Here is a 27,638-nt window from a genome sequence, read left to right on the forward strand (position 1 = left end):
TGTTCGCAAATATCCACTAGGTAGAAAAATGCACTATTATGGCAATTAACATCAATTGTGTGATGATGTCGGTTTGCAGGCGTTGCAAATTATGTCCTTTGCGTCAATTCACGTCATCTGACGTAAATTGATATAAAGGATATAAATCATCTTAGAAATTTGATCCAAAGCGAGAAAAAAAAAAGAATTTATTATACCTTTTGTAAGATGTTACCTAATGTGACATTTGTATAAATTTACATGGTTTGCATTATAATGTCATTATGCAGCTTGCACAAATGGCAGGATTTTGAATTTAACAGAATTTTGGGAGAAATGGGTGTTCTTTCCATCAGATTATACCTTAAATTATGGGTTGAATAATTTAACAGCACTGACACAGAACCACAATGACTTGTAACAATTTGTTTGTTGGCCGTTCAGAGTTACATCACTGAAAAAGTGACTTATGATCGCTTTTCACACTTACAACCGTTACATCATCGCCAGGGTCATGTGATCAAAATTCAGATGCTTGGCAATTGACCGATATTTATGATGAAATATTCTCTTTCACACATAACCACCTCTGTTTTCTTCCAGGTGATTTCGGTTTATCTAAAATTATGGATGAGCAAGATACGATGAAAACCGTATGTGGCACACCAGGATACTGTGGTGAGTATGTGATGGAAAGCAATGGGGAACTCTATCCAGGTTAAGGAGGTATGGGTGCAAGAGGAAGGGGAGTTCATTCATTACTCTGGGCCCTATTTCTAAGAAGAAAGTGCCCAGCTTTATAAGCAACTGGGCTCTTTAAAAAAACATCTTTTGCAGGAGTGCTATATTTGGGGTGTGAAAATCCAGATGTCCAGTAGATGGCAGCAAAATGTTAGACTTTCTCTCTCTCTACTGCTTCCTAGTGGTCATGTGAAGATTTGCAACTCAGATCTGGTGGGTTTTTTCAGATTACCAACCAGTATTATTCCACCCAAAATCTGTTTCTTGTTACTGTTCCCAAACCAGTGTGTAAACTGTAAATGATAGAAAGTGTCATCTGATTCAGGCACTATTTTATTCTATAAAGCCGTGTTTCTCAACATCAGCAATTTTAAGAAGGGTGAACTTCAACTCCCAGCCTGTTGAATTCTGAGAGTTGAAGTCCACCCATCTTAAAAGTTTCTGAGGTGGAGAAATCCTGCTATAAAGTATTTCATTTTATCTCTTGTTGCCTTTTTAACCCTGGATCGTACTTAATAATTGTTCTGTTAATTTTTTCCTAGAGGAAACCCTCTTTATCCTTTTAAAAACTAAAGCGAACCTTTCTAACCTTTAATAAGGTAGCATTCAGGGGTGGTATTTAGCCCCTTCGGACCGGTTCTCCGGAACCGTTAGTGGAAATCACCGTGGGCCCACCCCGCCTCTATGCTATTTAGGCACGTTTTCAAGCCGTGCACATCCGTGCACGCCATGCGCGCGATCAAAGCGCATGTGTGGAAGGCCGAGCGTATGTATAGACGGGGCGCGTGCAAGTGAGCGAAGCGCATGCTCACATTTGCGAACTGGTAGGGAAAGTGAGTGAATACTACACCTGGTAGCATTCCTGAATTGGGTTACCAGGTCTCTTTTTACACACAGAAAGATATGGATATTCTGCTTCCGAGACCCGTTACGGAAAGCTGGTGATAATATCCTGTTTCTTATGGAATGTTTAATTTAGCTTTAACCGCTGATGTTCTGAATATCAGCTAGCTCTCCATAGGAACTTCATTTCATAGAAGATACCTTTCCCTTCATCAGTTTGTGTGTGTGTGTGTGTTGTTGAGTCAATGTTGACTCCAACCAACCAGTAGGGCTAATCCCTTAGATTTCTTGGCAGCATTTTCAAAAGTGGTTCCCCCTTCTTCCTTCTGCTAGGGAGAGGGACTGGCCCAAAGTCACCCAGCTGTCTTCCTGCCTAAGGCAGAAGTAGAACTTGTGGTCTCCCAGTTTATGGCCTGATGCCTTAACCACTAGACCAAACTGGCTGCCTCATCTATTCACAAAGCTTAGTAACATTGAGTTCTCAAGAGCCAGGATTTATTGGTGAAGCTATTGGACCAGAAGTGGGGAAATCCAGGTTCAGGGCGGACTTTGAGCTAAGCCCACCCTCTCAGCCCAAGAGCTAAGGTGTTGAGCTAAGGATGAAAGTGGTGGACTAGTAATGGGGAGACACAGGTTCTAGGACCCACTCAGCATGGCAGCCATGGGAGCCCGTTTTTGCTGGCAGAGCGCTCAGGCCACCAGGCGCCCTCGACACAAGTGACATCAATCTGGCCACACCCCCTGGCCCCCCCCTCAACTCTGATGCGGCCCTCAATGAAATCAAGTTTGACACCCCTGCCTTAGTTAAACAAGATAATGGCTGCCTGGCCTAAAGGATCTGGCCTGCAGACATTCAGGTAACCACTAGATGGCAACACAGAGAGAGAGTTTTATGGAGCTCTACTACCATCTAGCAGTCATCCGGTTTTAGCATCCTCATTTTATCACCTGTCCATCCTGACTCAAATAAGGAGGCTTTTGGGCAGATAATTTGGGCTACAGGTATCTTTAGGCTTTATCCATTCTGTTTCAAAGGGCCATCAGGGAAGAATGGACAAATAACAGCATGCCACTCTCTTCTCTTTCCCCATGAGTTTGCAAAAGTGGAAGTGATAGCAAGTGTCAGGTTGGGAAACATCCAAAAAAATTGCCCATCATGCGTGAAGGAGTGTGAGTTTTCACCGGTTATGCTTAGGGGAATGAGCAGGGAAGAGAGTCATAGCAAGAGGGAGGGGGGTGGAAATGGAAGCCAAGATATGTCTGCCAACTTCTCTCTCTCTCTCTCCCTCCCTCTCTCTCTCTCTCTCTCTCTCTTTCTCTCTCAATTCTCTCTTTTGTTTATTTTTCAAATGCCTTCAGCACCTGAAATTCTCCACGGCTCACCATATGGCCCTGAAGTGGATATGTGGTCTGTAGGCGTCATAACGTACATTTTGTGAGTAATGCTAAAATACTTTGACACAAAACTCCTGTCGCTGTGAATTGCTCAATCACGCTGTTCCTTTCAAACGTGGCCCAGCAAACAAGCATGATGTGAAATGTGCCTCGTCTTATTCTGTTTTTTTCTTTTCTTTTGTTTGTTTTTTGGAGGAGGGGCTGAGTCTCACCCCCCCATAATTTTTGCTGTTCTCTGCTTTCAACTTAAAAATAAATTAGATCCTTTCAGCCACCATCTCTTTACCTCCCACTCTCTCTTGTTTATTTCTCTCTCCAAATAAAATCACAAAATTTTTCTGACTCCCCCCTCCCACACACAAACACACTCACAGGCATGCTGTATTTTTTTTTTAAATTTGCTTTCGGTGTATTATAAAAGAAAAAGGAATAGGCAAAAGTATAAATATAAGATACTGTATATTTCGGAATATAAGACACACCTTTTTTCCTCAAAAAAGAGGCTGAAAATCTGGATGCGTCTTATACATCGAATACAGCTTTTTTTTTTTCTCCTGACGCCCCGCCCCCTTCACCAAAATGGCCATGCATACCCTTATGGAGGCTTCTAGAGTGCTCCTGGGGGCTGGGCAGGGCAGAAATGAGGAAGAAATGGGCCGTTTTTGCCCCCCCCAGCAGCACTCTGCAAGCCCCCCCAAGCTCCTGGGGGCTGGGGAGGGCAGAAATGAGCAAAACATGGGCCGCTTTTTGCCCCCCCAGCCCCCAGCAGCACTCTATAAGCCTCCATAAGGCTATGCATGCCTTTTATTTGAAAAAAAGGCCCGTTTTTGCAAAAAACAGGCCATTTTGGGGAGGTTTCCAGAGTGCAAAAACATTTTTTTCTTTCGGAAAGCTCTTTAGTTAGAGTGGTTGATGAGAATTACATTGATCAAGTGCTGTGCCAGCAGAAACAAAGTTTTAGGTGCTGTAGGTTGTCAGCTATTTCCTTCTCCAACACATGGATAAAGACACCTGGAAATATCTACCTACCTACCTACTCTGTCTCTCTCCCTACCTACCTACTGTATTTCTCTCTCTCTCTCTCTCTCTCTATCCCTCTATCTACCTACCTACTCTCTCTCTCCCTACCTACCTACTGTATTTCTCTCCCTCTCCCTCTCTATTCCTTTATCTACCTACTACTTTTTTTTAAAAATTGCCTCTTCAAAACCTTGGTGCGTCTTATACTCTGAAAAATACGGTAAGTATAAAAGTATAAAAGAGCCAAGGTGGCAGAGTGGTTAGAGTGTAGTACTGCAGGCTACTTCAGCTGATTGCTAGCTGCAGTTCGGCAGTTCAAATTTCACCGACTCAAGGTTGACTCAGCCTTCCATCCTTCCGAGGTGGGTAAAATGAGGACCCAGATTGTTGGGGGCAAGAGGCTGACTCTGTAAACCGCTTAGAGAGGGCTATAACAGCACTGTAAAGTGGTATGTAAGTCTAAGTGCTATTGCTATTACTATAAGAATGTCAAAAGAGAGGTTGTTTCAAATCAAAGGTTGTTCTGGTAAAAAAAACACCCTTACTTATTCACAAAGCTTCAAAAGGAGTACAAGTAATCCTCAACTTACAACCATTTGTTTAGTGACTGTTTAAAGTTACAACAGCACTGAAAACAAGTGACGTATGATTGTTGCAGCATCTCAATTGGTCATGTGATCAGAATTCAGGCACTTGGCAACTGACATGTACTTCTGACAGTTGCAGTGTCCCCGAGTCGTGTGATCACCATTTGTAACCTTTCCAAGCGGGCTTCTGACCAGCAAAGTCAAATGGGGGAAGCCAGATTCGCTGAACGACTGCATGATTTGCTTAACACTCGGAGTCATTCACTTAACAACTGTGGCAAAAAAAAAAAGACTTTGCAAAGTGGAGCACAACTCACTGTAACCCCTGAGTTCTGAGCCACAGAAATGTTGGCTTCCATTGTGGTCATAAGTCGAGGACTAACGATACACCCAGCGGTGTAATTCTCTGAAGTCTGCTACCGGTTCGAGGAGTCTGCAACCGAGTGCACGCTTTGTGCGCAGGCGTGCCCACGCAGCACTAAAAGAAGAACATTTCAAAGCCTTCCGAGGCTAAGTTAAGTAGAACAGCCGGGAAGGGGGGGGGGGGCACGCAATATAGATTAGCTAGAAAGCAGGAAATCCAACGATTCTAGCTAATATAAATTGCGTGTCATAGCTGATCGTCGGAAATACCAGTTCACCCAAACAGGTAGCGTTTTTTTACTACCTGTTCAGGTGAATTGGTCCCAACTGGTAGCATTTCACCCCTGCTCACCACCTGCTGGCAGATTGGCAATACGATTTTATGCCATACTGTTTTTGCCAGCAGAAAGACTGATGAAGTGCCCAGAGCCGCGGAGAACATCCTCACATCATAACTGCTGCATGAGGCTAATAAATCTGTTGCTAACAGGTTTCTAGTTAAAGTGTTGTTGTTTTTTAACCTATAAAACTGTGGTTGGCTTGGTACTGAGAGTGCCCTAAGGGTCACCTCCTTCGGCTAAGAATCGATAGCTCAATAAGAACATTTCTGGAAAAATGCTGTGTAGTTCTCCAATGCCATGAGGCCAGCGGGGAATGTTTCTCAGTAATGAGAAGCTAGATTAACCTCAGCCTCATTTCGGAAGCATATTAAATCAGAGCTCTTCCAGAAGTCTTTTAAAATGTAGTTTATTGAAGGAACACCTATCTGTGTTTATGTTATTGGGAGTTATGATTTTTTTTGCAATTTGATTATCGCGGATCATTCATGTGTCTATATTTTGACTTCTACTTTGCTGGGAGTTGTTTAATCACAGTGGCATAGGCTAAAACACAAACAAACCCTTAACACTGTAAGGTGGTCCTCATTTAGTGACCATTTGAAGTTACAATGGCACTTTAAAAAGTGACTTATGACCATTTTTTTAAAAAGAAAATTATTTTATTCTGATTCAAACATCATCTTCCATTAAACAGTGTCGTCTAATACAAATATTTTGCGCAAATATTTTATACAATAACAATTAAAATTTACAGCCGTATCTGTTCTTAACTTAATACTAATAGTAATATATACCATACCTAATACGTAACAATCCTCTTCTTCACTTATTTAACTTCGTTAAAAACATTTTCTCTGTTTCACTCCTCTGCTTTTTTCCACTTTTCATATTTATTCTCTAACCATTCATAAAATAATTCCCATATGTTTTAATAATCAGATTGTTGCTTCTCTTTAATTTCAAGTGTTAACCTATTCATTTCTGCACATTCTAATATTTTCCTAATCCAGGGGTGTCCAAACTTGGGAACTTTAAGACTTGTGGACTTCAACTCCCAGAAGCATGGCTGGCTGGGGAATTCTGGGAGTTGAAGTCCACAAGTCTTAAAGTTCCCAAGTTTGGACACCCCTGTCCTAATCACATTCTCATCCATAGGGATATCTTTATTTTTTCCAAATTTTGTGCAAATGCAATCCTTACATGACCATTTTCCACAGTTGCGCCCTTTGCGGCATGATCCAAATTCAGATGCTTGGCAACTGTTTTCCACTTATGACCGTTGCCATGTCTCGAGGTCACGCGATCCCTTTTGTGCCCTTCTGGCCAGCAAAGTCAATGGGGAAGACAGGTTCACTTAACAACCGGATTACTAACTGATCAACTTAACAACCGAGGCAAGAAAATGGGGAAAACCTCATATAACAAATGTCTCATTTAACAACAGAAATGTTGGGCTCAGTTGTGGTCGTAGGTTGAGGACTACCCGTATATTTAGGGCAGGGTATGCTAAAAAAAAAGTTGGAATACTTGGAATACTGCATTCAGTTCTGGTCGCCACGATGTAAAAAAGATGTGGAGACTCTAGAAAGAGTGCAGAGAAGAGCAACAAAGAGGATTAGGGGACTGGAGACTAAAACATATGAAGGCTGCCTGACTCAGTAGCAACTCAGCATGACTAACAAATAAAAAGCAAAAGAAAATGAAATACATCAAGAAGAAGAAGAAAAAAGGAAGATAGCTAAACCCCCAGGTAACCAACTTCAGGTAACCCTCGACTTATGACCATAAATGAGGCCAGCGGTCACCAGGAGCCTTTTGAGTTATCGTCTCGTTTTAGGCATGAAAGCCAGCGGGATGACTTTGAGCCAATCACTTTCTCTCAACCTGACCCACCTCCCAGGGTTGTTGTGGTGGAGAAAATAGGAAGAGGAAGGCGCGTTGGATATGGTCACCACCTGATTTATAAAAATAATCAAGGCAGAATATAAATAAATAAATCCCCAAATTATAGGCATCTGTTTCTTCCATTTTTTTCCCTAGGCTATGTGGCTTTGAACCCTTCTTTGACCCAAGAGGAGATCAATATATGTACAGCCGAATCCTAAATTGTGACTACGAGTTTGTCTCCCCTTGGTGGGATGAAGTGTCTCTCAATGCCAAGGACCTGGTGAGTTTCTGTATTTTGAGCACTGCCCTGGCGGATGATTGGCCCCTCTCTGCATCTGCTTGTTCTGGCATCCATTAAGGAGCTCTGGTGGCACAGTGGTTAAAGTGTGCAGTATTGCAGGCTAACTCTGCCCATAACCTGGAGTTCGATCCTGATGAGGCTCAAAGTTGATTATGTTAACTCATAAAATGATGAGGAAAGGGCGGGGGGGAGCGCATTCCATGCATACCTTCGGCTAGAGTCGGATCTCAGATTACTACAACAGGCTTGTGAGGCTTGCACCTCGTTGGAGAATGTGATTTATGACACAGACTGAGGGGAGGGAAAAAACGGGGGGAAAGTTCAGCCATAATAAAAATGAGGTTAGATCTCACTGCAAAGGGGTATTGCTGAAATGGTGTTCCTAATAAACGACCGGATTTCTTTTGAAACTTGGCTCGAGGCTCATGAATTAATTGGGGCATCTTTTGGAAACCTGACAGATTCAGCCTTCCATCTTTCCAAAGCCAGTAAAATGAGGATCCTGATTGTTGGGGATAATATGTAAATAATCATCTACATCAGAGGTGGGAACTATGGCCCCTCGACAGAAGGGCTCTGGAGCAAGTGGGACAGGCCAGTCCAATGGGGTGAGATGGTTCCTGGAACTATGCCATAAAGGATATTTACATCCGTTATCATTTGTTAAATGCATTTGCCACCTATCTCACAGTGGGGCTACTCTAGGTAGGTCCCACATGATATGACACTGGAGTTGTCGCAGTACATCTCCCTCTGGCCTTTGTAGGTGCAAAAGCTGATTGTCCTGGATCCCCAGAAGAGGCTAACAGTTCATCAAGCCCTAGAGCACCCTTGGGTGACGGGCAAAGCTGCTAAATTTGCTCACATGGACAGCACCCAGAAGAAACTGCAAGAGTTTAATGCAAGGAGGAAACTAAAGGTAAGATTCTGTGTATCCTGTGCACCTGTCTGGAGGCTGGGGGCGGGGAACTAGGGGCCCAAGCTCGGTGGCAGAGGTTCAGAGTCAGGGTGCAAGGAAAGCCACCCAAAGGTAGCATAGGACAGGTACCTATGGGGGCAGGTTAAAATCCAGTACAGGTGGGCCTTGACTTATAACCATTCGATCAAAGTTATGATGGACCTACTTTGGGCTACTTACTGTACAACCGAAATTCAAAGTTCTGAGAATCACACACACACACACACACACACACACACACACACACACACACACACACACAGAGTCACATGATACTTTCAGACCCTTGGCAACACGGCCATGTTTACGGCGGTTTGCAGTGTCCCGTGGTCATGTGACTGCCTTTAAGGGCGGTTTTGTCGCAAACCAGCACTTGCTTTCAACAAAACCATGCGCATAGCCCACCATAATTGATTCGCTTAAATCAATTATGATTTGCAAAAAAAAAAAAAAAAATCTGCAAAAAAAAAGATCATAAAATCGGATCAGACATGGGACCGACCCATTTTACAACTGTCCCGACTTAACAATCATACACGATCAGAATGATGGTTCCTTTCCTTTATTCTTCCCTTTTGCAGGGAGGGTGATTTTTAAACCCGGGGGATGACTATCTCTTGTATAAATAGAGTGCCTGAAATTTCCCTTTTGTGCAGAAAACGTGAAGTGTATGATTCTTCTGAGACACAAACACCTGCCGCCAATGGCTGGCTGTGGTGGATGGGCTCTCTTGCACCTGAAGTCTTAGCAATGCCTGGCATATGTTTGTAACAGGGATCCAATTGCAGTTATTATTTCTCTTTTTCACATCTTGGTTCCATTGGCACTCGGCCACCTGGGTTTAGTATTAGAGAACAGGGTGCCGATGAGAATGAATTAATGTAATTTATTAAAATAAATGTATGCCAGCAGTCATCGGTGACCAACAGTAATTGGAACCAGGAACTCCATTGCTAAGCAGTGCAATCATAAAGCATGATACCACGTTACCCTGCCGACTTATAGTGGCAGTTCTGGCGTTCCCAGTGCTATTGTTAAGTAAATCCCATACAGACCCAGCATCCCATGGGATATGACCTTGAGGGAGGAGGGGAAGAGATGCTGTCTAGGAAACAATCAGATAAAAGAGGGGGGAACCCTCAGTTGCTTAATGGCCAGGAAAAAAAATTTAGACAGGACTCGCCCTAATTGAGCAGGCTGCTAAAAGTGACAGCAGGAGGTTTATAATTTCAGATCTGCAGGATTAATATAGCAATGCAACCTTACAATTAAGTAGAACTAGCTCACATTTCCTAGTCTGGCTTACCTGGAAGAACTGACGTCAATTTTGCAAATCTGGAAATACGAACTTCCCACAGTCACTTTTAAGTGTTTGATCCATTAGGATGGGTCCTCCCTAACTTTATTTTCCTGACCATTAAAGCCCCTTCTTGTCTGATCATTCGCTAAACAGCATCCCTTCCCCTCATGCCTCAAGATCATTCCCATGAATCCTCATTCACAGTCACACCACTGACATTTTCAACCTCCTGTTGGCTTCTTGTTCTGACCAAGGCTTCCCGAGAGCATGAAGCAAACTCCTTGTCCCGACAAAAAGCCCTTTTTATTAATTTGCTGTGAATTCTGCTCATTCACGCCCATCAAAGTCTTTCAAGGGAGGATTTAAAGTCACAGACCTTATCTTGCTTGGAGAGCTGACAGGCTGATATCTGCAAAACTTGGCAAGGAGTCAGAGAGTCACAAACCAATTAAGCCAACTAACTGTCTCCTGCAAACTCCACTCCCCTTTTGCTCCTCTTTTATTTCCTCTGGGAGGGGCCATTCATCATCCACCTGTGGCCTTACTCCCAAGTCGATTCCTGTTCTTTAGCTGTTCCCTTCATCTGGCAACTCTGCGCATGAGGACACTTGAAACAAACTCCAGTTGTTCGTGTGCCTCCCTGATGTCTGATTCCGAAGGCAGCTGATAACTGTCAGACGGCCCTGGTCCCATCTCTGCCTCCAACACAAAGCCCTCATCAGAGCCTTCCCCAGACTCCAGGACTGGTCCATGTTCCTCCCCAACCTCCTCACTGCCCGAATCTGCTGCCAGCTCCACAACACTTCTCCATTGACTTTTGTTTGTCAGAAGCTGACAGGGAAGGCTGCAGACGGTGATCACATGACTGTGGGATGCTGTGATGTCATAATTGTGACATTTGCCAAGCCAGTTGCCGAGCGTCCAAATAATGAAGATGTGACCATGAGGATGGCTGCAGTGACCACAGCTAGGAGGACCTCTTATCTCTCATTCAGCACCATCATAACTGAAGTTTAAATAGTTGCTGAATGGATGCTGAATAGTTGCTGATTGGCCTATGCAGTCCTGCATCTCATAGGGCCAATTCTGAGGGGCTAGCATAGAATTAAAATTCGGTCGAAACAACCAGTTATTTAATTATGTAATTTATATGCTGCTTTTGTTTATTTTTACAAACAACTTAAAAGTGGCAAAAATATCTAATGTGACTTCTTCCTGATATTTTCTCCACAACAACCCTGTGAGGAAGGCTGGGCTGAGAGAGAGTGGCTGGCCTAAAGTCCCCCAGCCAGCTTTCATGCCTAAGGTGGGAACTCACAGTCTCCCGGTTTCTAGCCTGGCGCCTTAACCACTAGACCAGACTACAAATAATAATAAATTTACTGTATATAAACAGGGCCAGTGAAGGAGACTAACATTCTGTTGTGGCCTGTTGGCTGCCGGCCCGTCCAGCAGCCGAATCAGAGGAGGAGGCGTGGGAGTCAGGGTCAGCATCAAGGCAACCTGAGAGCTCCAAGGTGGGAAGAGGGAATGGAGCTGGCAGAGAGAGAGAGAGAGACAGAGGCAGAGCCTGGGCCATCTGTCAGCCCACAGATGGAGAGTCAGCAGCCCCCAGGTGTGGAGGTGGCTGGTGAGGAAGAGGAGGAACAGTTGGGTCTGGTGCCTGACATGCAGATGTGCAGAAGGCAGAGGAGAGGAGAGCAGTGGAAATCCATGGGCCGATTCTTGGGAAGGAAGAGCCACCGCTGCTAGGGAAGCTCCATCCTAGCTCTGGGGATCAAAGGCAGGGGGCGAAGATGAATAGATGTGGCAGACAACTATTCGTCTTCCGGCCAGACAGATTTGTTAGCCTGCAGTCAGAGAGAAAGTTTTTGCTGGGATTGCCGGCACTCCTAATTAAAGGAATATTTGAGTTAACTTCAGAAGGCTTGTCGTGTTTGGGGAGCTGGGTGAGAACACAGTCACTGCCAATAGCATCCCTTTTACAGCTCCTTTAAAGTAATAAACATGTGCATTCAAACCAATGTCACTCTTTTGTCATGTCATGTCTAATACACACAGGCTGCCGTGAAAGCAGTGGTGGCATCCAGCCGCCTTGGCAACCACAGCCACCACGAGGGATGCAGAAATGAGCGCCATCAGGATGCTACCAAAGAGGACAGCGCAGCTCCCTCGGCAGAGAGTGGCCTCTTCCTCCAAGAAGAGAACCTTTACAAGGAGACGAAGATGGAGACTGACACAGAAGAAGCCATCACTATAAACAGCCCCTTAGCCAAGGTCGAGAAGCTGGAAGGTTTCCAGAACGAGAGTCCCGTAACCCCGGTGATGATACTTAACGGTTCCGGCTGCAACACTTAACCCTACGGCACACCAGCGCATTGCTCTTGTCACCAAACTCAGGGGGTATAGGAAGTCTTATCGCCACCTTCGATAGACCAAATTCGAACAATGACCATCAAAGGCCACCAGCCAGATTGAGAGAGCAATTCAGATGGAGGAGGAGGACCGAAAGCTAGTTGAACTTACGAGAAAGTGCTACAGAGACATGATCTTCTACAACCTGGCCTCTTCTGGTTATGTGGGATTCCTGCTCCCATCATCTTCATCCAGGGATGATGGGAGCTATGATCCAATTTTTTGGGAGAGCACCACAGTGGGGAAGGCACTAAGGATAGGCAATGCTAGGGGGGCTGAAGAGCCGTTTGTCTTGTTTTGCAGAGAAATCCATGTTCTTGAATACCCTTGGTGTGTGTGTGTGTGTGTGTGTGTACGTGCACACGTACACATGCATATAAGCATACAACAAAAAGATAAGAATATATGCATTTGTATGGGAGCCAGGTAGCTTAAAAATGTTAGATATATAAACACACACACACACATACACACACAAACACAACAAAAATTGGTGTGTATGTGTGTTTGTCTTTGTACACACAAGCATACAACAAAAGGATAAGAATGTATGCATTTGTATGGGAACCAGACAGCTTAGAAATCAGATGTGTGTGTGTTTGTGTATGTATATGTGTGTATATGTTTGTATGTGTATAAAAATTGGATGAAATACATACATATACATACATACACATATGCATACATACATATGTATGCCTGTGTAGCATATTCCAGTTTTTATTATATAAATATCCTCGGTGGCTCCCTAGAAGGCAGAACTATCAGAAGACAGCAGTTTTATTTCTTTTGTATTTGAAATCCCATAGTAATAATTCAGGGAGAAGTGCGCCGGAGGGGGGCGGGGAGAAGTTTTCTTCTATTGCAACATAAGATCCTTTTAACTGCAGGCACCATTTTTGAATCTGAGGCCTTCTACACTCGGAGTATCAGCTCTAAAGCCACTGCCATCTTTCCATTCAACGAATACCTTTGGAGCATAAGGTGCTTCTCTACCCATTCAGGGATTTTTTTCCAACTGTTTGTAAGCCAGATGGAACACATTAAGGAACAGCTGCCTCCTGATGCACCCTCCAACCAATAAATAGGTGCCGCCATTGTTGCTTCTCTAAATCATTTTCTTGCTGGCAGGCCCCAATTTTGCCTCCTTCCAAGAGCACGGAACTGCAGCAAAATGAGAGAAAAGTGATTTTTTCCCCCATACAAAATAGCTCTGGACTTGTCTCTACTCTGCAGAGTGCATTTGAACTATATGACCTTCACAGGATCAAAATTTGGTCCCACCTTTTCCGGCCACACCTTGAAGCAGGGATCTCACCAAATATCTCACCTGCGGGAGGGGGGGAGGAATGCTTCACCGCTTCCCCCAAAATAAGAATATTTTGATTCTGCCAGGGTGTGATCCAGTGTCATCCACTTTGCGTCATTATTCCAGAAAGAATGGTCCTTACTCGTCTGAACATTATGTGTATATTATGGCCCCTAGCTCTTAAAAAAGAAAATGCCCATCTTAGAGTGACTCGGCTAGTTTCTTGCCTAAAGCAGAACTAGAACTCCCAGTCTCCTGGTTCTAAGCTGATGCATCCAACTGCTATGCCACGCGGGCTCTCCACTGTAACTTTAACTCCTTAAATTAAGTCTTGCCTTGTAGACTTAATTTGTAGAGTGAGTATTTGCTGCCTTCCAATCTTTCTTGTCCAAACTTCTTCTCCAAACTCAAGATGCACATTTCTTTTTCAACTGTTCCTTACAGGCCCTATTTCTATACTTCATCCCGATTCCTTTGCCTTACACTTGATCTGGGGCTGCCACAAAGACGTGGGGCTGAACGTATTCTCCAAAGCCCCTGAAGGCAGGACAAGAAGCAACAAACTGATCAAGGAGAGAACCAACCTAGAACTGAGGAGAAATTTCCGTCTCGGTGAGAACAATTAATCAGTGGAACGTCCTGCCACCAGAAATTGTGGGTGCCTCAACACTGGAGGTTTTTAAGCAGAAATTGGACAATTATTTATCTGGAATGGCGTCAGGTTTCCTGCCAGAGCAGGGGGTTGGACTAGAAGACCCCCAAGGTCCCCTTCCAACTCTGTTATTCTCTTCCCAATTTGCTACATCCTTCTTAAAATATCTCACCCCAAAATGTACTCAAGGTTTGGACATGGTTTTTCTGACAAAAGTATGCAGGGCACCTGAGAAAGAGGGTCATCAGAAGAGTATTCATCACCTCAAAGAACTTAAAATATAAGGATCAACAATGCTGGTTTGATAGAAGCAAAAGGGCCGAAGTGATAAGTGATATTTTTGTTTGCTTGGTGTGGGGCCAAGAGCAATCGGAACCTGCCGCTTTAACTGGAAGAATTAAATTGAGCTTGAGGACACAGAAAGTTTTCTTCTCCAATGCTCTGCAGAAAACATGTATTTATTCTCCTTGCCGTTTGCTTGAACAGTTTATGGATTTGAGCAACAAACAAAACAGAACAAGATTGGTTGAGAGTCTCTGCAGTAACTACTGTGGTCATTTCCAAGCAATGTGGAATTCTGCTTTTGCAAAAGTCAGAAATGGCAGAACAAGTGGACTAGGTTATTGTCTCGCGAGACACCACAATTTTGCGAAAAGCATTTTAAAAATTGGGATGTACGTGGCAAAACACCAGGACATCAAACTTTTACTGGGGCTGATGGGGCGGCCTTCTGACTTCCTAAGAGGCACCTTGTCACACATTTGGAAGTACGTGCCTCCTACGGTCACAAGTAACCACATTAGCCCTCACAAGGCAACAAAAAAAATGTCCCCAAAACAGGCAGCTGGGGATATATAGCCCAAATGTGGAGAGGGGCTCTGGTAACAGATGATTGGCTCCAACTGCATAAGGAAGAACTTTAACAAAAAGGCGATTTGGCGTGGATGGGGAGTAGATTGTACGTGGCGATGAGCCGGCAAACTCTGGTGCTTGTAATGCAACCACGACACTTAAGACCTGTTGGGCATTTTGGATTTGTTAAAACTCCTCATCTTGTGAAACGCCCGTTGTGGCCCCTCACGAAAAGAGACATGGAGTGTTATGTGCCCCGTTTGACACTGACACTTTTTGAGAAACAGGCCGGTGTTTGTTTCACTCACCTACCCTCAGAAATAAGTGGGTTGGAAATATTCTTGTTAAATTGCAACTCATTCAGAATTAATTTGCTGGTATGAGAAACATCTATGATTTAACAGATCGGTGATGCTCCACTTTGGATGACGATTTCCTTCGGTGCAACAATACGAACTGGCAGGGAGCCATATTTTGCTTTGAACATTTCCTCAGTTTCTAATAATAAGAACTAACACAATATTTTCGATTGAAATATTGCCAGAAATTCAAGGGCTAGGCTCTAGTTCGAGTCCGTCGCTTAATGTTGGACTTAATTTCAAACATAGACACGAGGCAGCTATCCAGAACTTAGAGTGGAAAAACAGTTTCTGTTCTCCCCCCCACCCAAAAAAAAAACCAACAGCTAAAGAGAGACTGTGATGCTGCCATCAATCTTGAAATATTTATCTATGTTGTATTGCTGGGATGAACTGGAGAATCCTGGAAAACAACCTACATTTTACGATACTCAGTTACACTGTAAGCAGATAGATGTATGAATGGGAAGCTAACAATGGAAGGTGGGTAGAGAGGGGGCACCCAATTAGTGTATTGATTGAACTTGATTTATGTCCAGATTGTTAACTAGGATGCTATAAGAAATGTGATATATTGAACAAGGTAAAATATTAGATTGGCTCTAGGGAACTTTATTACAGGTAGACCTCAACTTATGACCACAATTGAGATCAGGCTGTCCTTTGCTAAGCAATGTCTTTGTTAAGTGAGCCATGCCCAATTTATAACCTTTTTTTGGCCATGGTCATTAAGTAAGTCACATGGCTATTAAGCAAATCCATCTTCCGCCATTGACTTGGCTTGTTGGAAGACCCCTGAGAAGATTGCACATGCGTGTTAAAAATAAATACATTAATCCAAGAAACTCGTTGGGATTAAAATTGTGGAAGTGATTTAAGGACACCAAGGTGGGTTTGTGTTGTGCTTTTTATTAGATAGTTTTTGTTGTTAAGTTGCTTCTTTTGGGAGTAGACATAGCTGGGAGTGTCGGGTTAACCTGGATAAAAGTGCTTCTGATCCAGTTTAGGCATCCCTCACACAAGGAGCTTCAGATCCAACTACTGCACACCAGTTCACACCTGGGTGTCTTTGTTGTGTTTAGTTTGACACCCCTGCTCTAAAGGAAGTCCCTGATTTACAACAGTTAGTTTAGTGACTGTCCAAAGTTACAACGGCACTGAAGACTTAAGCCAAAATTCTTCATTGGGAGTAAGCGCTATTCAGTATAGCTCCTTCGTATTCCTAAAGAGATAATCCTGAATTTATAACCACAATTGAGACCAGACTTTCTATTGCTAAGCAAGGCAGTTGTTAAGTGAGTCACACCTGATTTTGTGACATTTTTGCTACACTTGTTAAACAAATTACTGCTGTTATTAAATGAATCACAGTCATTAAGTGAATCTGGCTTCCCCATTGACTCAGAAGTTGGCCAAAGGTGATCACATGACCCCGGGACTCTGCAACCATCATAAATATGAGTCAGTTGCCAAGGATGAATGTTGATCATATATGACCATCAGGATGCTCCAATGGTCGTTAAGTGTGAAAATGATCACCCTTTTTTCAGTGCGGTTATAACTTCCAACGGTCACTAAATGAACTCGTTTCCTACAACTTGCAAAAATCACAGCGTGCATTGCAGCCACTCCACTTTTAACTGTGATTTCATTGTGTTGCACGGTATCCTAACCCAAAATTCGCTCTTGAGAAAAATTTAAAAAAAAGGAAAGTGGGGAAAAAAAACTTGGTAGGGCGGGAATAAAGCAGGTGTGATGGATGCAGCGTCCATTCAGGAGGCAACGCATAACCAAATGCCTTCTGTGATTGGCTGCTTTGTCTCGAGCCGCCTCCGCAAAGAGCTGTGCCTCGCGCAAAGCTCTGGAGGGCCTGCGGTCGTTAGAGAAGCGAAGGGGGGGCAAAATTGAATCCGAGATTGACGTTTCGTTTTCCATTCTGATTGGTGCTAAGGAAGGACAACCCTCAGATCGGATTGACTTGTCCCGCTCGGTTACCAAACGCGCATTGAGTCACGTGCTGCGTCTGCCGCTAGCCCCGCCCCTTGCGTTTTATCTGAGTTGCTATCGTAACTTTTGGGGGAGGGGGGAAGAGAAAGGAGGGAAATCAATCCTTCGAAGCGATTGGCCCTTGCTTTAATGAGCGGGCGGAGACTGCAGTAACAAATGAGGAAAGGGCGGAAGAATCCGGAAGTGCCCGAGCTGGAAGCCAAAGGGCGGGATACCCGCACCCAATGTGGAGCCCGAGTGAGATTCAAAGAGGCGGGGCTCCGCTAGAAAAGACGGAGGGGGCGTGGCCAGTCCCCCAGTTGTCGGCCTCAACAGTCTGGAGGAGGAGGAGGGGGCGGGGCGGATGAGGAAAGGGCGGAGCTATGCGTTGCAGTTTTCAAATGCGACCGAGGAGAAGGACGAAGCTTTGGGTGTGGTAAGTTCGAGTCCCGCTCTCCCCAATGTGGTGGTTGAGGGGAGGGGGAAAAGACGGAAGGAAAAAAAAGAAGGGATGCAGTGACTGCCCTGGGGAGGGGGCTGCTTCCATGGGTAGAGAGGAAGACTTCTTCCCCTCCCCTCCTAAATATGGCTAACCTGTGGCTATTTCCCTCTCCTGCTCCACTCCACGGGGGTGGATTGCCTTACTTCAGGTTCCCCAGCCTTCTGCAGTAACTTGGGTAGCTTCTTAGAGTGGGGGGACCCAAAAAAATGGGAGGATTGCCCCTGTGATTAAGGCAGGGATGGGGGATCTATGGCCCCTTTAAGGACTTGTGGACTTCAACTCCCAGAATTCCTGAGCCAGCCATGCTGGCTCAGGAATTCTGGGAGTTGAAGTCCACAAGTCCTTAAAGGGGCCATAGATCCCCCATCCATGGGTTAAGGGATCCCATAGCCTGCACCCACTATACATGTTAGTGCAGGTATTTCTCAGCCTGGGGAATTGTGGGAGTTGAAGTCCACACCTCTAAACGTCCCAGGTGAAGAAACACAGGTGGGTCTTCTTTCTCTCCACTTCCCCTGCTGTGGGAGGAGGGCATGGGGAGAATGAGATGTAAAAATAACAAAGTATTTGTTCAATGCATATAGCATTCCCCCTCGTCTCACACTACACACTCTTTCACCAAGTTCATGGAAACTAGTGCAGGCAGTCCTTGCTTAGTGACCACCTCAAGACAGCCGCTGTTCGCAGTTACGACAGGGATGACAAAGTGCCACCAGCCCTAAGAGCTTTGCAGGGCAGTACAGCAAAAGAAAGCAGATGTCAGATCGTAGGGATGGCCGTGATTTCACTTAGTGTTGTTGTTATTGTTGTTTGTTGCGAAGTTGTGTCCAACCCATCGCGACCCCATGGACAACGTTCCTCCAGGCCTTCCTGTCCTCTACCATCCTCTGGAGTCCATTTAAACTCACGCCTACTGCTTCAGTGACTCCATCCAGCCACCTCATTCTCTGTCGTCCCCTTCTTCTTCTTTTGCCCTCTATCTTTCCCAGCATGAGGCTCTTCTCCAGGGAGTCCTTCCTTCTCATCAGGTGGCCAAAGGATTTGAGTTTCACCTTCAGGATCTGGCCTTTTAAAGAGCAGTCAGGGTTGATCTCCTCTAGGACTGACTGGTTAAATAGCCTTGCAGTCCAAGGGAATCGCAGGAGTCTTCTCCAGCACCATCGTTCAAAGGCCTCCATTCTTTGGCACTCAGCCTTTCTTATGGTCCATCTTTCACAGCCATCCATTGCAACTGGGAAAACCACAGCCTTGACTATACACACTTTTGTTGGCAGAGTGATGTCTCTGTTTTTTCGTAAGCTGTTGAGATTTGCCCTAGCTTTCCTCCCCAGGAGCAAGCGTCTTTTAATTTCTTAGCTGCAGTCCTCGCCTACAGTAATCTTGGAGCCCAGGAAAATAAAATCCGTCACCACCCCCATTTATTTGATACATTTATATAACTGCCCGCCTCATGTATTTGTTTCTGATATAATCCTTGGTGAGGACTCCAGATGTCACTTGCTGCTTTCCAAATGGAAGAACAATATGTGTCATTAATTGGTGGGTGCTCTTCCACTTGTATTAATTAGTACACTTAGCCAGCATGAAAGTATGCAAATGTCTGTCCGTTTGGCTTTCTGAAAGTTTGTTTTAGATGTTTATCTTGCATATTTTTCATCCCTCAAGGCAAACATACCAATTCTTCCTTACCCTAGGTTTCTAGTTTTTCCTAGGAGGAAAAAAATATTAGGTATGTTTGCTACCCTGTTGTTTCTAAAAATAACAAGGGTGAGATTTTAAAAAAAATCAAAAGGGTTACATCTCTGCGTAATATCTGGGGTTCCTGTTGGGCATCTACATTTTAATCAAACCCTCTTGGTTTTCAAACCAGTCAGACTAGGTAGGCAGAATTCTGCTGGTGCTGTGGCAGTTGCAGCTGGAGTAAGTTTCTGCTGTTGGTTTAGATAGAACCGTGATGGCGAACCTATGGCACGCATTTATTATTTATTTATTTATTTCTTGGATTTCTAAACCGCCCCCTCTCCCAAAAAGGGACTCGGGGCGGTGTACAGTCAAATAAAATGCATAAAATACAATAATATAAAACAATTAAATACTAAACATTTGGATGGAGGAGATAAGACTGTACAAGAAATAAATATACTATAGAAACCCTAAAAAACATCCCCAATTAAAATACCCAAACCCAATTAAAATATATCCCCGGGAGGCAAAACTAAGAGAGTGCCAGGCCAGCTGATTGAAACAGGTGAGTCTTTAATTTTTGACGGAAGGAACGGAGGTCGGTGGTAGTTCGAATGTCGGGGGGAGGTCATTCCAGAGGGTTGGGCCCATCACAGAGAAGGACCTACTCCTAGGTGTCGCCCGCTGGCATTGCCTAGCGGACGGCACCAGGAGGAGTCCCACCCTGTGTGAGCGGATTGGTCGTAGGGACGTGTGTGGTAGGATGCGATCCTGCAGATAACTAGGTCCTATGCCATGGAGCGCTTTAAAGATGGTAATCAATACCTTGAAACGCACCCGGAAGGCCACAGGTAGCCAGTGCAGCTCGCGCAGGAGAGGTGTTACGTGGGAGTATCGTGTACTCCCCATGATAACCCGCGCGGCTGCGTTCTGAACTAGCTGAGGTGGCAGCGTTCAGCGTTCTGAACTAACCAGAGGTGGCACGCAGAGCCCTCTCGGTGGGCACATGCGCCATCGCCCTAACTCAGCCAGCTGGTCATTGAGTTTCTGGTGCCCCGGCACGTCTCTTCTGGCTTGGGCACTCTCTGCCTAAAAGGTTACAATACAATACAATACAATAGCAGAGTTGGAAGGGACCTTGGAGGTCTTTTAGTCCAACTCCCTGCCTAGGCAGGAAACCTTAGACCATATCAGACAAATGGCTATCCAACATCTTCTTAAAGACTTCCACTGTTGGGGCATTCACAACTTCTGGAGGCAAGCTGTTCCACAGATTAATTGTGCTAACTGTCAGGAAATTTCTCCTCAGTTCTAAGTTGCTTCTCTCCTTGATTAGTTTCCACCCATTGCTTCTTGTTCTACCCTCAGGTGCCTTGGAGAATAGTTTGACTCCCTCTTCTTTGTGGCAACCCCTGAGATATTGGAACACTGCTATCATGCCTCCCCTAGTCCTTCTTTCTATTAAACTAGACATACCCAGTTCCTGCAACCGTTCTTCATATGTTTTAGCCTCCAGTCCCCTCATCATCTTTGTTGCTCTTCTCTGCACTCTTTCTAGAGTCTCCACATCTTTTCTACATCGTGGTGACCAAAACTGAATGCCGTATTCCAAGTGTGGCCTTACCAAGGCTTTATAAAGTGGTATTAACACTTCACGTGATCTTGATTCTATCCCTCTGTTGATGCAGCCTAGAACTGTGTTGGCTTTTTTGGCAGCTGCTAACACAGGTTCACCATCACTGAGATAGAACTTCTATCTGGTCAAAGATCCTGCATTGCAACTTGGCCAAACATATTACAGTTAATGGGTTTGGCCCAATCCGTTTTATTCCAGTCTAACCTCCTTTGCTTCTCTGTGGTGCAGATCAAAAAGAAGGGTTAGACGTGACATCCAATACTTGAGGGGTTGTCACAGAGAAGAGAGGATCGATCCATTCTTCAAAGCACTGGAGGGCGGGACAAGAAGCATTGGGTGGAACTCCTTAAAGGAAGATCGAATCTGAAACTAATGAGAAATTTAAGAAACGAACAATTAACTCACCATAGCTAAGAAAGCCAACTGGCAAGTGGGCCAATCAGTTTCTCTCTCTCAGTCCAATAGACAGGATTACTGTTGTTAGGAAAATAGAAAGAAGAAGGTGTGTTGGCTATGTCCATCCCCAGTTATTTGTAAAAATAGTAAGGGTGGGATACAAATAAATAAAATAATGGAACAGGTTGCCTGTTGGAGTTGTTGTGTTCCATCCTTGGAGTTTTTCGAGCATAGACTGGACAACCTTTTGATCAGAATGGTATAAAGTCTGCCTTGAGCAGAAGGTTGGACTAGAAGACCTTCAAGGCCCCTTCCAACCCTGCGATTCTATGATTCTAAATATTCTAAATATTTTCTGGCATATCAGTGTGAACAAATAAATATTTTTATTAGTGGAATTCCTTGGTGTTGATCTAGAGAAAACGTAGAATAAAAATTACTCTTGATACGACCAATGATAGATATTTTATGGAATGGAGTACAGGTGGTCCGTGACGTACAACGCAGTTGAGCCAAAAAATTCTGTTGCTAAGTGACAGTTGTTCAGTGACTTTTGCTCTCTCTATTATGATTTTCCTTGCCACAGTTGTTGAGCGAATCACTGCACTTGTTAAGTTAGTAACACGGTTGTTAAGTGAATCTGGCTTCCCCGTTGACCTTGGCTTCTGAAAAGGGTGATCACATGACTCTGTGACATTGCAACTGTCATAAATATGAGACAGTTTGCCAAGCATGTGAATTTTGATCATGGGCCCACAGGGATGCTGCAACGGTCGTAAATGTGAAAAATTGTCGTAACACACTTTTTTCAGTGCCATTGTAACTTCGACAAGTCACTAAATGAACTGTTGTAAGTCGAGGGCTACCTGTACAATGATTTACTTTGTTACTGTAACCTAGGACGTCTCTGCTAGCAAGCCTTTAACCTGGATCCCCAGCTGACATCCATCAAGGATGATGAGTGAAGGAGAATATGTCTTTTGCAAGTGGAAAAAGCGGCTATGGCCAGCACAGGTATGTAATGGGCCAACCTTGATTATTTCTGATTTGGGGAAGAGACATGTCCAGTTTGGCTAAAACTACCTTACCCATTCAAACTGAGGTGGCAGTTCAACTGTATTTAGTTTTGGGTTTTGTTTGTTCTGGTTGCAAACTATATTTAACCAAAAGGAAAAGGGTCACCCTGTTATGTTAAAAGGCTTCCTCCCATTAGAAGGATGTTGTTTCAACCCATTTGTCCATAATTTGGGAGTGGTAAATAACATTGGGATGAAGGGACGTGAGCTACTTCTGCAAATCCCACAGAGTGTAATCATAGTTTGTGATAGCTTAATGCAAAGAAAAAATTCCTTTGAGTCAGACGTGATTCTTGGTGGCTTTATGGACAATCTTGGCAATCATACAAGGGGTCTGTGGCTCTGCTTTCTGGGACACGTTTTCATTCTGTCGATCAGAAAGGTTGGCAGTTTGGCGGTTTGAATCCCTAGCGCCGCCTAACGGAATCAGCTCCTGTTACTCGTCCCACCTTCTGCCAACCTAGCATTTTGAAAGCACGTAAAAAATGCAAGTAGGAAAATAGGAACCACCTTTGGTGGGAAAGTAACAGCGTTCCGTGGGCCTTCGGCGTTTAGTCATGCCGGCCACATGACCACGGAGACGTCTTCGGACAGCGCTGGCTCTTTGGCTTTGAAACGGAGATGAGCTCCATCCCCTAGAATCAGGAATGACTAGCACATATGTGCGAGGGGAACCTTTCCCTTTCCCTATATTTGTTTGGTTTTCAAGTTCAGACTACAGACTTAGAATTTCACTGTGGTCTCCAATCTCAAGAATGAACCAGACCTGACCCTGTTTAGAATTCAGCAAAGGCCAACCAGCTGTGCCACTGGCCAAGGTGGGCGGGTAATACAAGGCCACCGTGTGCGTTTATTCGATTTTTATCCTGCCTGTATTAACTTTAAGTAACCCAAAGCAGAGAATATATCTAATATTTCTTCCTCATCTTATTTTCTCCACTGCAACCCACCTCCCTCTGAAAGAGACTGGCCAAAGTCACCCAGCCAGTTTTCTTGCCTAAGGCAAGACTAGTACTTACCTCCTGGTGATTGGCTCAAAGTCACCCACCTGACTTTTGTGCCTGAAACAGGACTAGAATTCACAGTCTCCTGGCTTGTAGCCTTAAACCACTAGACCAGTGTTTCTCAAACTTGGCGACTTTAAGTCCTGTGGACTTCAACTCCCAGAATTCTGGGAGTTGAAGTCCACAGGACTTAAAGTCGCCAAGTTTGAGAAACACTGCACTAGACCAAACTTTATTGTTTGTTTTGCTCATATTGTTGCCAAGAAAATGATACACCCGGAGTCTCCTTGTGAATTTCTTTGTCTTCTACATTTTCACTCATATTGGAATGTCAGCTGTAATTCAGGGTCTGACTGAAGTATCAGATCAGGCATGAAATGCTCTGATCGTCGCTACCGGTTCGGAACCGGGAGCTCGCACCCGGCTCTTCTGCACATGCGCAGAACTTTCTGTGTATGCACAGAGCATCCATGATAATGTCTGGGCGGGTAGGCAGAGCCTGCCCCCCGCCACCACTACCTGTTCGCCTGAACTGGGGCGAACTGGCAGAATACCATCTCTGTATCACATCCTCTTCCCCACATCTTACCGTATTTTCCGGAGTATAAGACACACCTTTCCCCCCCCCCCAAAAAAGAGGGTGAAAATCTGGGTGGATCTTATAAACTGAATATAGCATCTGAAACTCCTGAAACGCTGCCCCCTTCACAAAAACGGACGTGCATAGCCTTTAGGAGGCCTGCAAAGTGCTCCTGGGGTTGGGGAGGGCAAAAACAAGCGAAAAATTGGCTGTTTTTTGCTCGGTTTCCCCCCCCCCCCCAGCACCCAAGAGCACTCAACAAGGTTCCTAAAGGCTATGCATGCCCCTTTTTTGGGGAAAAAACGGACCCATTTTCACGAAAAACGGGTCGTTTTTTGCTTCCCCCCCCCCCCCTCGAGCAATTTGCAGGCCTCTCAAATTCTCTGCATGCCCCGTTTTTCACAAAAAATGAGGCGTGCAGAGGGTTTGGGAGACCTGCAGTGTGCAAAAACTTTTTTTTTAAATTCACCTCTTCAAAATCTTGGTACGTCTTATACTCCGGTGCGTCTTATACTCCAAAAAATACGGTAATTATTTTCTCATGATGGGCTATCAATTTTAGGGTTGTTTTTTTTTCTTCCACAACTGCAAGGGAAGGGAAAATTTCTGGTCTTGAGAGTTCTGAAGAACATTTCAAACAAAAACTCAACTTCAATGTTCTGTACTGTGCATTTCTCACAATAGAAGTACGTTTTTCTTTCTCCGCTGCAGTTCTCTGGATTTTCTGTTTCTCAGAATTTGGACCTTTAAAAAAAAAAAAACCTACTTTTTCCTTCCACCTTCCAGATCTTGTCTAGAAGTCAGAGTTCCAGAGGACGTCTGCTTCCTGAGAAGCTCGGTTTCATTCGGCTCAAAATTATTGCTGAAAATAAACAGTTAAGTTTCTGAGGATTTGCAGCCTCTTACGTTGTTTTTTTTATATATCTAATTCACCAGTAGGGTTGAATTTGATTTGCAAAATAAATCCATTAAAGCCCTCAGGTTCTGGTCTCCCTTCTGTTTTTTTTTTTTAATATATATATAAACAAATTCCTTATGGGATGTAATTCGGGGTAAACAGGAATAGTCACAGCTATTTACAGGCTGGCAAAATGTTGACAAGCGATCTTAGAGTTGTAATCTTATCAAAGACAATGCTAGGTTGATTTGCTCCAGAGGTTTAGGATTAGAAGTCTAATCTATATATGTAAAAACAGCTGTGTGTGTGTGTGTGTGTTTGTGTGTTCCAGCATAATTCTGGAATGCATCGAGCAATTTCAACCAAGCTTGGTACACAGATGACTTACTCTCTGGAAAAAATTCTGTGGGGTTAAGACACCCCTAACAGCCCTCAGGGTGTGTATTCTGTTAAGATACAGCCTGTTGTGCCTTAAAATGGCTTCTACTGTACTGCCTTAAAATGTCGTTTACTGTACAGCGCAGTGGTAACAGTTTCACAGTACTCCACAAGGGGGCTCCCTCTGGTAAGGGGGAAAACCCATCATTATTGCTTTTAGTCTGGACATTTTCCCCGCTATAAATAAATACCCTGGTAATGCCGGGTTATCGGCTAGTTTATTTAAAAATATCACAGCAGTTGAACTACAGCATTCTTGACCACATAAAACCAAAAGTTTAACGCTTTCCTTTATCCCTTTTTCAAGGGTTACCATGCGTGGTGAACATATTGTGCCTCTGACCATACAAAGCATTGAAGATATCGCAGATCAATTGGGTATGTTTTTCTTTTATTTGTTCAGCCGTGACCATAAAATCCTCCATGTTGTCTGTTTTCCTAAGTCAGGGGTCGGCAACCTTAAAACACTCAAAAGAGCCACAAAAACCTTCCCCTGCCTGACTATTTCCTGAGTGGCCACAAAACTAGCATATGTAGTTGAATTAAACATTCTCTGAAACTTTTCTTTTCTTGGATTTATCCATGGTTGGCCTACCGGGGCTGAAAAGCTCAATAAATTGCGTGCCAGTGGGTGTCACACATTGGTGTTTGTGACACATATTTTGAGCAACAGGGAGCCGCAAAAGAGGGATAAAAGAGCCGCATGTGGCTTCAGAACTGCGGGTTGCTGACCCCTGTCCTAATTCGTCTGGATAATGAAGGGCTAGACTTAAGTAGATGAAGACAGGCAAACTGTTTAAAATGGTTCTCTGGATTCTATTGTGTTCTTTGCCAAAATTCTCACAATGGTTTTTGTTTCATAACACTGATTTGCAGCCGTAAAAGATCTAATTCCAAAGAAAAGGAATAAAAGGATAAGAACATACTCAGGGATAAAATTATGCCATCGTTCCTAATGGACTGGGGAAGGGGGGATATAATTTTATTTTATTTTTACTTTTTTTTTAATAAAAGTTTTTTTTTAAATTTTTCAAAACAAACACAACACATCCTTCTTTACATACTGTAGAAAGTGTATCAGTTGACTACAAAAAGACTTACATGCATCTCTTCCACAGTCAACAAACATAATTCATATTAACTCAAGTATTTTAACTCAGATATTTATACATGTTACCATCATCATACCTCCATTTTCATTTGGCTATAATTGTTTAAACGTCCTTCATCATAAAATGTACCAAGATTTAATACATAACCACATACTGGCATTTCATTTACTATTTCTAAAATCCTCCAATAACACTGAATCCTTATGTCCTATTCTAGCTAAACATCCATAATATTTAATAACAAAGTTTTCTAATCCTTCTTTCCAAATCACTGTTTACAATTTACATCCAATTTCCTTATGTTGTACCCATACCTATATATACGTTGTTATCATTATCCCTCCGGGGGGCGACGCCTAGGAGCAGAGCCTTCTCTGTGATGGGCCCAGCCCTGTGGAATGACCTCCCCCTTGACATCAGGATTACCTCCGATCTCCGCTCCTTCCATGTAAAGCTCAAGACCCACCTTTTTCAATTAGCTGGCCTGGCTCAACCATAGTTTTATCCCATTCCTCCTGACAGTCTTTTTAAATTTGTAATTTTAACTGAGGGTATTTTAATTGTTAATTTTAATTCTATTACTACTGTTGTATGCATTTAACGATTGTTACCTCCTCCTTGTACGTGTATGTGTTTGTGTGTATGTGTATATGTATTTGTATGTATATGTATATATGTATGGGTTTTTATTGTACGCCGCCCCGAGTCCTTTTGGAGAGGGAGCGGCTAACAAATTAAATTTATTCTATTCTATTCTATTCCTTTATTTAACTGTATCATAACATTTTCCCCCTAATATTCAAGACTTTACTGTATCTAACTTAGTTCTTTTTTATTAACCTTTATATATAATCCAAAAGTATTTTATTTTTACTTTTTTGTTACAGCACTTTTAATGTGTTTTTCGTTTGTTGAATTTTTTTTTAAAAAAAATTCTTTGAAAGTGTAAGAATGGATTAGACTTAAGGACAACTCCTAGATATGAAAGGTCTGGCTATTGCGAAAAATGACAGGCAGTGTTCCCC

The 27,638-nt window shown here is 43.7% G+C and overlaps 2 protein-coding genes across 3 annotated transcripts in view; both read left to right on the forward strand.

Moving 5' to 3' along the window:
* The window catches only part of LOC309384040 (calcium/calmodulin-dependent protein kinase type IV-like), a 64,071-nt gene extending 47,886 nt beyond the window's left edge, over positions 1 to 16,185 (forward strand). The window contains exons 7-11 of the mRNA XM_081937199.1: positions 583 to 657; positions 2,923 to 2,998; positions 7,310 to 7,436; positions 8,224 to 8,376; positions 11,777 to 16,185. Coding sequence (XP_081793325.1) covers positions 583 to 657; positions 2,923 to 2,998; positions 7,310 to 7,436; positions 8,224 to 8,376; positions 11,777 to 12,073 — 728 coding nt within the window. The 3' untranslated portion in view covers positions 12,074 to 16,185. The remainder of the gene's footprint in view (positions 1 to 582; positions 658 to 2,922; positions 2,999 to 7,309; positions 7,437 to 8,223; positions 8,377 to 11,776) is intronic.
* Positions 16,186 to 17,504: 1,319 nt separating this feature from the next.
* PWWP3A (PWWP domain containing 3A, DNA repair factor) overlaps positions 17,505 to 27,638 on the forward strand; it is a 41,005-nt gene continuing 30,871 nt past the window's right edge. The window contains exons 1-4 of one of the 2 annotated variants that reach the window (XM_081958804.1): positions 17,505 to 17,724; positions 22,406 to 22,519; positions 24,952 to 25,040; positions 25,809 to 25,879. In XM_081958804.1, the coding sequence (XP_081814930.1) occupies positions 22,460 to 22,519; positions 24,952 to 25,040; positions 25,809 to 25,879 (220 nt within the window). In that variant the 5' untranslated portion in view covers positions 17,505 to 17,724; positions 22,406 to 22,459. The remainder of the gene's footprint in view (positions 17,725 to 22,405; positions 22,520 to 24,951; positions 25,041 to 25,808; positions 25,880 to 27,638) is intronic. The other variant, XM_081958803.1, reaches the window with a different exon arrangement.

Source organism: Natrix helvetica (assembly GCF_964273705.1).
Source record: "Natrix helvetica genome assembly, chromosome: 1".
NCBI lineage: Eukaryota > Metazoa > Chordata > Lepidosauria > Squamata > Natricidae > Natrix > Natrix helvetica.